General features: G+C 35.7%; 1 protein-coding gene across 2 annotated transcripts; it reads right to left on the bottom strand.

Moving 5' to 3' along the window:
• Window positions 1–1,327: 1,327 nt before the first annotated feature.
• Window positions 1,328–11,035, bottom strand: LOC144959780 (uncharacterized). Of its 2 annotated transcripts, none has more exons than XM_078892518.1 (2): window positions 10,839–11,035; window positions 1,328–3,079 (listed from the first exon to the last, which is right to left on the bottom strand). In XM_078892518.1, exon 2 carries the CDS (start codon window positions 2,964–2,966, stop codon window positions 1,803–1,805), a length of 1,164 nt encoding a protein of 387 aa, XP_078748644.1. In that variant the 5' UTR covers window positions 2,967–3,079; window positions 10,839–11,035; the 3' UTR covers window positions 1,328–1,802. The 2 variants fall into 2 exon arrangements, with proteins under 2 accessions (XP_078748644.1, XP_078748645.1); XM_078892519.1 differs by having other exon boundaries at window positions 10,848–11,035.
• Window positions 11,036–14,356: the final 3,321 nt, after the last annotated feature.

Here is a 14,356-nt window from a genome sequence, read left to right as displayed (position 1 = left end):
GGGCGGCCTAAGTAAGTAAGTAAGTAAGTAAGTAAGTAAGTTTTCCAAAGTGTATATGGAGAGAGATGAACATGTAGATGTCTCAGTACTGGCATAGCTGGGTAGAGATGAAACGGGGTGGGACTGGGGAAGAGGAAAAGGTGGAGGGTGTGTGGGAGGCTTGCTTTGACTGGGAGATGGATATTGTTGCTGTGTATTTGGATAAAATACCCACAACATCCACCAGGCTTGTTTTGACTGGGAGATGGATATTGCTACTGTGTATTTGGGTAAAATACTCACAATATCCATCAGGCTTGTTTTGACTGGGAGATGGATATTGCTACTGTGTATTTGGGTAAAATACTCACAATATCCATCAGGCTTGTTTTGACTGGGAGATGGATATTGCTGCTGTGTATTTGGGTAAAATACTCACAACATCCACCAGGCTTGTTTTGACTGGGAGATGGATATTGCTACTGTGTATTTGGGTAAAATACTCACAATATCCATCAGGCTTGTTTTGACTGGGAGATGGATATTGCTGCTGTGTATTTGGGTAAAATACTCACAACATCCACCAGGCTTGTTTTGACTGGGAGATGGATATTGCTACTGTGTATTTGGGTAAAATACTCACAATATCCACCAGGCTTGTTTTGACTGGGAGATGGATATTGCTGCTGTGTATTTGGGTAAAATACTCACAATATCCATCAGGCTTGTTTTGACTGGGAGGTGGATATTGCTGCTGTGTATTTGGATAAAATACTCACAACATCCACCAGGCTTGTTTTGACTGGGAGATGGATATTGCTACTGTGTATTTGGGTAAAATACTCACAATATCCACCAGGCTTGTTTTGACTGGGAGATGGATATTGCTGCTGTGTATTTGGGTAAAATACTCACAATGTCCACCAGGTCGATGTAGCGTAACAACGCATCAAACTAGTTTGTAAGCTTGAACGTGTATATCCTGATTGATAGAATTGAGAACTATGCATAAAACTGGCTAGCTAAAAACAATAATAAAGAGCTGTGTGACGTCATCTTCGTTCATTCTATAGAAGAATGAATGTAAGAGTTTAACGTTGGCTAATTATTTTTATGAATGAAGAGTTACTAAATTATTTCAAAAGAATGTCCAGTCTTAAGCCTTAGCGAAATAGATGAATTAGATTTTTTATGACCTTTTTTTTTCTCGTCATTCTCTTGGTTGGATTCAGCTTAAAACTGGACGTTGTAGTGACGGAGATTAAATCGCTATACTTTTACTGGTAAAGAAATTCATCTTCATATTTTTCCAAAGCAAAAGAGTTAATTAGCTCACATCCTGTTTTGATTTTGTTTAGTTTCGTTTTTTATTTGAAATTTCACCTTTTATTTAACATTCATAATCACGTGATGAAATAGCTATAAATATTAAAAACTGTGTTGTAGACACCGTTTTGCTGAACAACATTATGTATAGAATGCACTTGTTACTTTCTTGTTTGAGTAAGAAAAGTCTATTTCTGTATTGGGTGGGAGTGAATTTTTTGGGGGAAATTCTAAAAATGGCTGGTTAGGAGAGAGTTAAGGAATAAAGGAGCTGGCACCGGTGTAAGGTAAAGATCTGAACGAGTGGGTATGAAAGTACCAGACAATGCAAGAAAGAAAAAAACAAGAAAAAAACCATCCCAAACTATCGGTCGGATCGACTGATTTTTAGGGATGTTTTTTTTCCTTGTACTCTTCTTTCTTGCTAGCTTTGTCTGGCACCTTTCATACACACTCGTTCAGATCTTTATCGCACTCAAATAGGGAAACATTTTGCGTTATGTCATTACTTGATTACGTTTTTTGTTGCCACAGAAGTTGATCTGCCATAAAACCTTTTTGAATTTTGAGCTCATTTTGTAATAAATAATGAAGTTACAACTGGAGTTGACCAACTCAAGAACATCTGACATGTCCATCAATGCTGTGTGATAGAGCAAAGGAAGAAAACGGAGTACTGAATCAGAAAGTTGGAAAATTGTCCTTGGCAAATAGCAAATTAGAAAGATGATACAAAGGGTCATCATCATTCGTGTTAGCTTGGATTCTTTTTGTACATTCTTTTCACTTTTCAGATGTTTTGAACTGTTGGCATCTGTTGACTTATCTTGATCACTGCTAGTGTTTAATTTTGAATTAATCGTATTAGTTTTTTTGAATTGTTTGGAAATATTAACTTTCAATATGATGATCGTGTTGAATATGATCACAAGCAATATACTTATAGGTCTTAAAATAACATTATTGAAAAAGTTAAATTGCATTTCTAGATCATCCGAGAAGATGAGAGAAGCTCCAGCGGCCAACGTGGTTTTATTATTTGCTTCTCTCCTCCAAAAAATTTTATGAGAGACCAGTTCTGGTGTTTTTAGAAGAAAAGTTATGAGAAAGATGACGAGGATAATAAAACAGGAACGTTTTGGGGTGAATATGATCTTGACATGGAATGGAAAAACAACACTTATCATTCTCTCGAATGCCAAGAACGCGGTTGTCCAGGATGCAAACTGAGCCAGCATGAGGCTTGGAGTATTTATCAATTGCTCAATGGAATAAAAGGTCTCTTCAGAGCGATAATCTTTAAAATTGCCTGCAATGCTCCCCGGAATTTGCATAATGCGCCCAACGAAGCGGGCAATACAGAACCAAAAATCTGATAAAGCGAGACTTGAAAGAATTGGCGTGCAGCTGTCTTCAAGAATCCCTTGCCGATAAAAGACGAGTATGTTGATGATGTTGGTCACAATCCCAAAGCTAGAAATTATGATAAAAGCAGCGATTGCAATAATGTATTTAAACAAGATGATCATGATTTGCTCTTGATAAAAAGGTATTTGGTACCAATAGAATTCGTTCCAATCGCCTATCTCCATATTGGTGGGTGAGGTCCCATTGTCCTCATCAATCTGTTCCACGGCACCAGGTTGTAAAATGACATCCATGTTATTTACAGCAGAGATTTCCAAACTCAAGATTGCTTATATAAATAAGGATTAGAGGTGGCAGCACCAGCGTGATCAGCCAAACACGAATTTGATCATTCTGTAATTCTACCCTGAATGAGAGAAAATTATTTTAAAGATAAGTTAATGCAGGCTCATAAAGTAGCATTATTTTCAACCAATATCACTTTTATCTAACTAATATTGCATCAATGATATGGTTTTTTTAAAAATCAGAAGTTAATTTACTTGTATGCAAAGCAACTGAAGAATTGAACAAAGTTTTGAAGTGTGGGCTGGCTGCATTCTGTAAAATTATAATCGTTCAATTCTTTGATCGTTATTATTTTATCTAACAAGATGATTCTCTTTAAATGAGGTGAACGTGAGCGTTGATATATTTTAGTTCACATTGAGGAATATAAATCGTTTACAAATTATAAAACGTTATATTTAAAACATAGGAAAACGTACCCAATTTATCAATGGAAACTGGTTATTGTAGAACAATAAAGAGGCTTACCTAATCATTTCGTTGCGCTCATCAATATAGCTTTTATATAGTGCAATATCCACTCAATGTGTTCAAAGCCCTTTACAAGGGGCCCCTGGTCAACAGCAACATTTAACATGTAGGACGGGACATAACGCCTGTTAGGCGATATTACAATTTTTCGGCCAAAGACAACGCTGTTAACGGCCAGGTACTCATTTTACACCTGAGTACGGTGAGAGAAAATGAGTAAAGAGCCTTTTCCAAGGACTCAACTATGCGCCGAGCGCTAGGCTCGAACCCAGGACCTTCCGATCCGAAAGCGAGTGTCTTACCACTAGACCACATAGTTTCGTTTTGAAAAATCTGATAATGTACGTCTGAATAGCTACAGATATTTTTTCCGATCCATTGCCCACAAAGAAAATGTCCAGAAAGATTTAAAGTCTGCAATGACATGTTGGATATCTGACAAGTCCAAGATCGACATAAATACTTCACAGATTTTGGTCAACTCTAAGGCAAACATAAAAATCAAATGATTGTAAAATCATTTAAACTCCAAATATTACAGTTACAAAACACATTCACTGAAAACGTCAAAAATTATCCAATCAAATTTTCTTGGTTAAATAATCAGCAACATCAGCTTTTGCTATGCAAAGCAAGACAAAAACTTCTTGGCGACTCAAAAACGTAAGACAAGCAAAGTTTGGGAAGTATATTGACATTTTCAACGTCTATATAAACATAAAAGAGAAGGGCCGAAAGAAATCATACTAACATCTCATAGTGAAAAGTCTTGAGAAAACCATTTAAGTATTTTAGTATTGTCTAAAAGGATAATGTCATGATTACATTGAGGTTGACACTACTTATAAAAAATGATGACTTACACAATGGCGGTATAGAAAATGGATTCATAATTGTAAACTAGTGATCTCAGTCTTCACAGAACAAAAACCTTTAGAACCGACCATGTTTCATGTTTCAAACTAATAATATTATGACTCCATCATCTTTCAGGTTAACACAGATGATTAGTTCAACGATCGCGAGGACGAGAGACGCATGCCCACAACCAACATGACGTTCTCTCTCTAATAACTTTTCCGCCGGTGACGTCACAGACTATGGGTGACGTCCAATCAAGGGACGCTACTCTTCCGCTAATCTCATCTCCTATAGACCCAACATAATCCTGAAAATGTAATGAACAGCAAACATGGCTCCTGTATAGCAAATACGATTTAAATGATTTAAAAAATGTAAACGTATTGATATTTTAATTCTTTCTTGTATCTATATGGCAACAATCATGGTTGGGACCTTTTTTTTAAATTGAAGGATAGCTTATGTTAATAAACATTTCCTTATTAAAAACTTGCTCAATTTTTCATTTTTGTCAACATGTTATGAAACTTCGAAAAGGATTACCTTGATATAATGTGTTCAAGAAACTAATCGAGCCATGGGAATTATATGATATTTATCCAAGGTCAAAGGTTACATAATCTTTTAAAAATGAAATCAAAAAACTAAACTAAACAACATTTTCACGGAAAACTACAGAATACTTAGCCTTACAAAATATTCTAAACCCATTTGGAGGAAACTAATAACCTACCGTCACCCCTTTCGTTCAGGCGCATCTCTGACTCACAATTATTTGTTACATGGAATGATATTCTTAAGTCACAAAATGCAGGCACACGAGTCATCATATGTATCAAGAACGATTTCAAGCCTTTGATTATGTGCTACATTTTATACTCTTTCATAAAATTTAAAACTGATGTATGTGAGGCCAGCGTTATTCGTTGCTTGCAGACTTTATTGTATACGGCCAGTGAAAGAAGTACTGAAAGGACCTATAGTAGAGCAGGCCACAGCACGGAAAATCACTCTACACTGTTTTGATCCTGAATGCTGACTCTAATTAAATTAATAGCGTATGCGTAATAGATTTGTCTGCAGCATTTGACATCATTTTAAGGCCGACTTGAGAAAACTGTTGGGATAAATGGAACCTGCCTAGAGTGGTTTTAATCATACGTTGTTGGTTGGAGACCATCTGTAGTGGTGGATGGTGTCATATCAGACAGCCATATACTGAATTTTGGAGCGCCCTAGGGCTCGGTCCTGTTTACAATGTACATGCAACCTCTTTCACTTGTTCTGAGTAAATTTGTATTCTCCTATCATTTCTATGCAGATGATGTTCAAATTTATGATTCTGCACATGCTATAGATTTGACCAAATTGATAAATATGATTAATGTTGCTTTATTGAAATTAAGAATTGGATGAATCATAACAAATCAATGTTGAGTGGTGATGAAACAGGGATTTTAATTAATGCTATTTCCAACATACTTAAGCAAATTGATACTCCAACGATTAATTGTGGATCTACTGTTGTTGACTATGCCACCAAAGTTTTAAAACGGCGTCTATTTCGACTGAAACCTTTTAATATCAGGTCGAGTTTAATACCTTATCAAGTACAAGTACATTGAAATAAGAAGAATGAGTAAAATTAGACACTTGATTCCTTCTGATAAATCCCTTATTGTTACCCAAATGAGATTAGTGCAAATGCCTGTCAATTAACATCTCCGAAGAAAATGTTAAAAACTTCAAGTGGTAGATAATAATGTGAAATTGAATGTAAGCTTCAATTTAATTACAAAAACATATCAAATAAGCGCCTCCGCAGCTCTGTGGTTAGAGCACTGGTCTTGTAAACCAGGGGTCTGGAGTTCGATCCTCCCTGGGAGATACGGATGAAAATTTCGTTTACATTTGATCTGTTTTTGTAGTTAAATTGAAGCTTGCATTCAATTTCACATTATTTTCTATTTCTTCGAGCTTCGAGCAGCAACATTTACATAATCAAGTAATAGAAAACACCGCTGCTTCTGATCCCCTTGGAGAGTTGCAATGGTGACCTGTTGATAAATGCATCATCTATAAAATATTATGTTCCATTATCTATGAAACACTTAATAGCCATGCCCCTGCATAATCTGTATATGGCCTCTTGCACATCCCTATTTGTCAAAGTAGAAATCTAAGATCTAATAATAGCGACAAAACAATCTTATCTAAATCTAAAACATCCCCAAAAATTGGTGAATAATCGTTTGTTGGATTTTCGGCAGCCCATTTTTGGAACGATTTCCCCCAGAATGTTGGAAGTGCTGACTGACTCATTATCAGCTTTCAAATCCAAATTGAAAACTCACCTTTTTGTTTCAAGATTTAGTTTTTGAAAATGACTATTTTCCTATCAGGTGTGTAAAATGCAATGTCTATTGCTATGTAAGTCATTGAAATTGATACGCTTTATTATTTAATAATAATAATAAAATAATAATAATAATAATAATAATAATAATAATAATAATAATTATAATAATGATAATAATAATAATAATAATAATAATAATAATAATAATAATAATAATAATAATAATAATAATAATAATAATGATGATGATGATAATAATAATAATAATAATAATAATAATAATAATAATAATAATAATAATAATAATAATAATAATAATAATAATAATAATAATAATAATAATAATAATAATAATAAATGTACATTTATATAACGCTTATGCCGAAGCTTCGAAGCGCTTCACATTGACCATCAGTAAAAAAAAAAATTACACACTGCAGATTCGGACATACGAACAAAAGCTCACATACATCCAATTACACGCACACACACACACACACACACACACACATCCATATACACACTGTACATAAATCTATTACTCAAACACAAACAAACACACACGGATATATATATATATATATATATATATATATATTGAGTTTCTTTATTTATCTTAAGAATGTAAAGCGCCTGGAGCCTGATGAAATCAATGTAAGGAGCTGTGCAAATGCCATTTATTATCATTTCATTCCTCAGAAGAAGCTCCAGGCCTTGGGGCGTATCACAATGTTATGGTTTATGCCCCCTACCATTTCCCCGTATCATTAACGACAATTAAGGCAAAAAATTGCAAGTAAATCCGAGAACAGAAAAATGTTAGTTGATTTAAGAAGTGAAAAAAAAGGAAAAAATCTATAAAAATATTTTAAGAACGACATTTTCTTCCAAAAGATGTAATCCATTTGTAAAATCTTAATAGTAATTAAAACGAAAAAAACAGTCATAACGAACCAGAGTGGGAGGGGCATAGATAAATAGATAGATCGATAGATTGACAGATTATTAGATAGATAGATAGATAAATAGCTAAATAGATAGATAGATAGATAGATAGATAGATAGATAGATAGATAGATAGATAGATAGATAGATAGATAGATAGATAGATAGATAGATAGATAGATACAGAAAAAGATAGATAGATAGATAGATCGATTGATGGATAGATAGATAGATTGATATATATTTATATATATATATATATATATATATATATATATATATATATATATATGAAGATAGATAGATTGATTGATGGATCGATATATAGATTGCTAGATAGATTGAATGATTGATAGATAGATAGATAGTTAGAAACAAAACAAAGATATATAGATTGATTGACAGATATTGATAGATTGATAGATCAATAGATTGACAGATAGATAGATAGATAGATAGATAGATAGATAGATAGATAGATAGATAGATAGATAGATAGATAGATGGACAGATAGATCGATATATAGATTGATAGATTGATAAATTAATAGATTGATTGTTTGATAGATCGATAGACAGATAGATAGATATATAGATAGATAGATAGATTGATATTTAGATTGGTAAATATATATATATATATATATATATACATATATATATATATATATATATATATATATATTATCAATGGCAATGAAAATTTTTGTTTTCTATTTTGTTGGAAATACTACTCTCAAAGCGCTATATCCACTGAGTAAAAATCTTTTTGAATTTTGAAAATCCATTAATATATAACAAAGTTATGCAGTTTCAAATGTGTCATTTATTTGGATGACTCACAAAGAGAAAAAAATACGGAAAGTATGGGACGCTTTTTTTGCGGTTTTTTTTTTTTTTTCTGGTTTGTGACTGTATCTCGCTTAATACGTAGAGTTAGATATTAAAACTTGGCAATTTTATGGCAAAATTATCAGAAAATATGATGAAGACATCAGAAAAGTTCTAACTTGTATAGTTTTAGAGCTGTATGACTAGGGTCAACTATAATTTAGTTTTAAAATATACACAATATTGATAATTTGGAACTTTTCCTAAGTGTAATTCTGTGTTTACAACCCATACAAATGACACGAAAAATGCCTGCTAAATTATTATCAGTCAGTCCCGTGAGACCGTGTCTTATGTTATTTCTAGTATTTATTTGAGAGAGAGAGAGAGAGAGAGAGAGAGAGAGAGAGAGAGAGAGAGAGAGAGAGAGCATGTTAATCTACTATCCCTATGACATAACAATGAAACAATACCTTAATTTTAAAATAGCGCGCGAGGATTTGTATCATCAGTCACCGCGAACAAGGTTGCCAGATGGCCACGTGTGTGGTCAAATATATAATTTTGTTTCTTTCATTAAATTTTATTCATATATTTTTGTGTCAGTGAATTTATCCTAGTCTATTCAATTTTCTTTTTGTTAAAATTTAGTTCATTTTAAGTGGGCCAGTCTTAATAGTGAAAGTCATATGATTTTCTCTTTAGCCACTTTTGAAGTCAAATTTGGTCAGATTAAAGTTTGGCCATATGGCAGCCTTGCCTCGCTCACGTCATTTTCGTGTCACGCGATGGGGGAGCAAAATGGCCGTCTCCATATTTTCACTCATTGAAATGCAAATTGGGTTGATGTTTTGTGAGAATACGGGAAAAGTACTTATCATAATCCAATGAAATTTGAAATATAAATAGAAGAAATGTGCATATATGAGCGACAAAATCTCTCCTCTTTGCAGTTTTAGAAATATTGTACTCCAAAGAGTAAAAATCTATTTTCAACGATTTTCTGGTAACTGTACGAGTTTTGTCGCTTGGCATAATCTAAAATGACCCTTTTCGAACTGTGTGCCAACTGTCAGTAATATTCATCAATAAACAGCGTCGTAATTAATTTTTTAAAATAACATGTACGGAACGGCTTCGCCCCATATTTTGTCGCGAATTTGGGCACTTCGTGAGCGATAAGGAGGCCCAAAGATTTGTGCGGGATAGTCATTGCTATATATATATCTACATATATATATATATATATATATATATATATATATATATATATGGATAGAGAGATAGATAGATAGAAAGAGAGAGAGAGAGAGAGAGAGAGAGAGAGAGAGAGAGAGAGAGAGAGAGTAAAATATATATATATATATATATATATATATATATATATATTATATAGATTAATAGATAGATAGATAGCATGAACATATCCCTCATTGAACAATGATGATGTCGATGTATGTTTGATTTCTGTCGCTATCATTGTTAGTAATATTTAATCGCCATTGATAGAGCTGAGCCACAATCTCACTCTAGAAGTGCAAGTAATGTTTCTTATTGATTCTGTTATCAAAAAGCAACCCTTTTTCTCATTTCAGTCAACAATTCAAGTTTAGTGTAGCTCAACTCAAGAGTGATAACATAAAGAAATTGGCCAGCATCCCATGTTTCACATCAAGGAATATGGTCCTATTATACTTTTATTTATTTTATTTTTGTATATTTTTGTTTTTAGTTGTTTAAGAGCACTTGCAATCCACATGGATCCTAAATTGCCAAGAAAAGTAAATCATAAAGAAATTGGCTAGCGTCCCATGTTTCACATCAAGGGATATGGTCCTATTATACTTTTATTTATTTTATTTTTTTGTATATTTTTGTTTTTAGTTGTTTAAGAGCACTTTCAATCCACATGGATCCTAAATTGCCAGGAAAAGTAAATCAACAAGCTTAGATAAATGGGAGAATAGAAGCAGGTGAAAGAAAAAAGTTTCTAGTCTGAGGAAAACCATCGGCCCCACTAGATCTTGACAAAAAAATGAATAATGATATACCGCTCCACTGTTTCAGTGTGTTTACAGTGTCCACGGCACATTTAGTCATATCAGTGTCAGTAAATAGGAAGGAAATGGGATAGTCAAAGAATTCTACATTTACAATTGAGAGCAAACAAGAAAAAAGTAGCACATAGGAGAAAGGTTGAAATGGTGAAGTCGACCCCAACAGCAAACTATTAATATAATTGATAAAAAATATAATCTCTCAAAACTAATGCGAAACATTTGATTGTTTCCCTCCCAGCCAGGCCCAGGACTAAACCAATACACGCATGTATGTATGATAAATTTCTTACATCAATTACCGACGACTTCTCTTGAAATCTAACTGGTGTTACATGGAGGGAAAATCAAGTTGTCGGCGTAGAATCGAATTAACGAGTACTATCTCGATATTTATTCTGCATTGTTGAAAGTGGATATGAAAGCAAAACATCAAAGCAAAGACAAAATCAATTGACTACTTCGATGAAATGATCCCTTTGAGCTGACATTAAACAATGTTCAAATGGAATACACTTTATCCATTTTGCCCTGCATCCCTTATTTTCATATTGATTTCATAATTGGCGTGTTTGCCCGTTCCAGAATGCCGATATTTTATATTTTTATTTTTATTTTTTTTGTGGGTCGATTTTATTTCTCGAAAGTTCCTTTGTGGTTTATGATGACAATGGTGACGATGATGCCGATGATGATGATGATGATGATGATGATGATGATGATGATGATGGTGATGATGATGATGATGATGATGATGATGATGATGATGATGATGATGATGATGATGATGATGATGATGATGGCAGTGACGATGGTTGTCTTAGAGGTGGTAGTTGTGGTGGTGATGATGATGATGATCTTAATGATAATGATGAGGAGGAGGCGGGGGAGGAGTAGCAAGAGGAGTCGGTGTAGTAGCAGGAGGAGGAGTGGCAGGTCGGGTAGGGAAGACGATGGGGATGAGGAGAAGGAGGAGGGTGAAAAAGATGAAAATGAGGAGAAGCAGGACGAAAAGGAAGAGGAAAAGGAGGAAGAAGAAGAAGAGGAGAAAGAGGAGGAAGAGGAGGAAGAGGAGAAGGAGGAGTAGAAAGAAGAGGAGGAGGAAGGGATGTAGGTCAAAGAAAAGGAGAAGGAGGAATAAGAAGAAGAAGAGGAGGAGGAGGAGGAGGAGGAGGAGGAGGAGGAAGAGGAGGAGGAGGAAGGAATGTCGGTCAAAGAGAAAGAAAAGGAGGAAGAGGAGGAGGAGAAGGAGGATGTGGAGCAGGGCCAGAAGGAAGAAAAGAAGGAGGAAGAGGATGAGGAGGAGGAGGCGGAGAAAGAGGAGGAGGAGAAGGAGGAAGGGAGGAGGAGGAGGAGGAGTAGGAGGAGCATAGAAAAAAGGAGGAGCAGGAGTATAGAGAGAAGGAGGAGGAGGAAAGAGGAAGAGGAACAGGAAGAGGGGGGGGGGTTTGAGCAGGAGAAGAATTAGATTGAGACGATAAAGATAATGATAGAAACGAACCATCTATCTCCTTGTAGTCATATAACAACCAAGAATATATTTTTTGTTTATTGGGAAACGTATTGAGTTTTTAATCGTCTTGTCAACATGCAATCGATTTCAAGCTACCGCAAGCAATCCTCTAATTCTATACTGTAATCAATTTCCTTATTAAGACACACTATCCAGTTATCTCTACTCTGTAATTATGTGTAATCTTAGACAATTATATTTCATGCTTACAGTATTGTTAAAATATCTTTGATTATATGTTGCGTTATAACAGCCGCCACCTGCTACCACTCGAATTTTATTTCAGCAACAATTATTGAGTCCTCCATCTCTTTACACAAATACGAACAAGAAATGGAGATAGTAGGAAAGTGTCAGAATACAAGAGAGAATGAATACACAAATAACTGCTTTTTAATTTTCCAAAGTGATAAATGCTGCTTGAAGCTAAGGGCTGTTACAGTTATGTAAAAATAAATACACATGAATAAAACAGCTTCAACAGAAGAGAAAATACTAAACACGGAACGTTTCATACCGATTGAACAGAGGGGTCTGAGTCTAGTTGATTTGGAGATAGGGGTCTGAGTCTAGTTGATTGGACAGAGGGGTCTGAGTCAAGTTGATTGGACAGAGGGGTCTGAGTCAAGTTGATTTGAACAGAGGGGTCTGAGTCAAGTTAATTGGACAGAGGGGTCTGAGTCAAGTTGATTGGACAGAGGGGTCTGAGTCAAGTTGATTGGACAGAGGGGTCTGAGTCAAGTTGATTTGGACAGAGGGGTCTGAGTCAAGTTGATTTGGACATAAGGTCTGAGTCAAGTTGATTTGGACAGAGGGGTCTGAGTCAAGTTGATTTGGACAGAGGGGTCTGAGTCAAGTTGATTTGGACAGAGGGGTCTGAGTCAAGTTGATTTGGACATAAGGTCTGAGTCAAGTTGATTTGGAGATAGGGGTCTGAGTCAAGTTGATTTGGACAGAGGGGTCTGAGTCAAGTTGATTTGGACAGAGGGGTCTGAGTCAAGTTGATTTGGACATAAGGTCTGAGTCAAGTTGATTTGGACAGAGGGGTCTGAGTCAAGTTGATTTGGACAGAGGGGTCTGAGTCAAGTTGATTTGGACAGAGGGGTCTGAGTCAAGTTGATTTGGACAGAGGGGTCTGAGTCAAGTTGATTTGGACAGAGGGGTCTGAGTCAAGTTGATTGGACAGAGGGGTCTGAGTCAAGTTGATTGGACAGAGGGGTCTGAGTCAAGTTGATTGGACAGAGGGGTCTGAGTCAAGTTGATTTGGACAGAGGGGTCTGAGTCAAGTTGATTTGGACATAAGGTCTGAGTCAAGTTGATTTGGACAGAGGGGTCTGAGTCAAGTTGATTTGGACAGAGGGGTCTGAGTCAAGTTGATTTGGACAGAGGGGTCTGAGTCAAGTTGATTTGGAGATAGGGGTCTGAGTCAAGTTGATTTGGACAGAGGGGTCTGAGTCAAGTTGATTTGGACAGAGGGGTCTGAGTCAAGTTGATTTGGACATAAGGTCTGAGTCAAGTTGATTTGGACAGAGGGGTCTGAGTCAAGTTGATTTGGACAGAGGGGTCTGAGTCAAGTTGATTTGGACAGAGGGGTCTGAGTCAAGTTGATTTGGACAGAGGGGTCTGAGTCAAGTTGATTGGACAGAGGGGTCTGAGTCAAGTTGATTGGACAGAGGGGTCTGAGTCAAGTTGATTTGGACAGAGGGGTCTGAGTCAAGTTGATTGGACAGAGGGGTCTGAGTCAAGTTGATTGGAACGGGAACCAATCAAAGCGAACTTTGTATTTGACTTAGAGACGTCATCATTCAATCTGAAGTAACAAGAGGTAAACCTACTCTATAAAGTGCCGGAGATGAAGAGTGTATTCTCTACCATCTGAATAGGGAACAACAGTTTGATGCCAAATTATTGGTTGCAAACTCCTTGGAAGTGTAAAACCATTCATCCGGATGACTGGGTACATGTATTGTTCAACGAATGTTCTAGTGTCAGGGTGATAGTATCTTATTTTCTAGCCTAAATAAATGATGCTTGTCAATAAAAGTCATCCATCCTCGCTCCTTTACGTCTTGTAATCACAAGAATCTGCCCGTGCATCCTTCTACTAAAATAGTTATGCCACCGTATGGTTCAATATGTAACCTATTTATTGTTTATCAATTGACCAGAGGACTGAGTAAAGACATCCAATGAGTTTTGAACCGTGAGTGTTGTGACATCAAGACCTCTGCTTCCCAATAGTAAGTGGATTCAATAGTCTGATGTCACGTCGGCCAGCAATGTCTGCCATCGTGGTTC

Source organism: Berghia stephanieae, chromosome 14, assembly GCF_034508935.2.
Source record: "Berghia stephanieae isolate SIO BIC M18660-M18661 chromosome 14, UCSD_Bste_1.3, whole genome shotgun sequence".
NCBI classification, from domain to species: Eukaryota; Metazoa; Mollusca; class Gastropoda; order Nudibranchia; family Aeolidiidae; genus Berghia; species Berghia stephanieae.
This window is presented reverse-complemented; position numbering and strand designations above follow the sequence as displayed.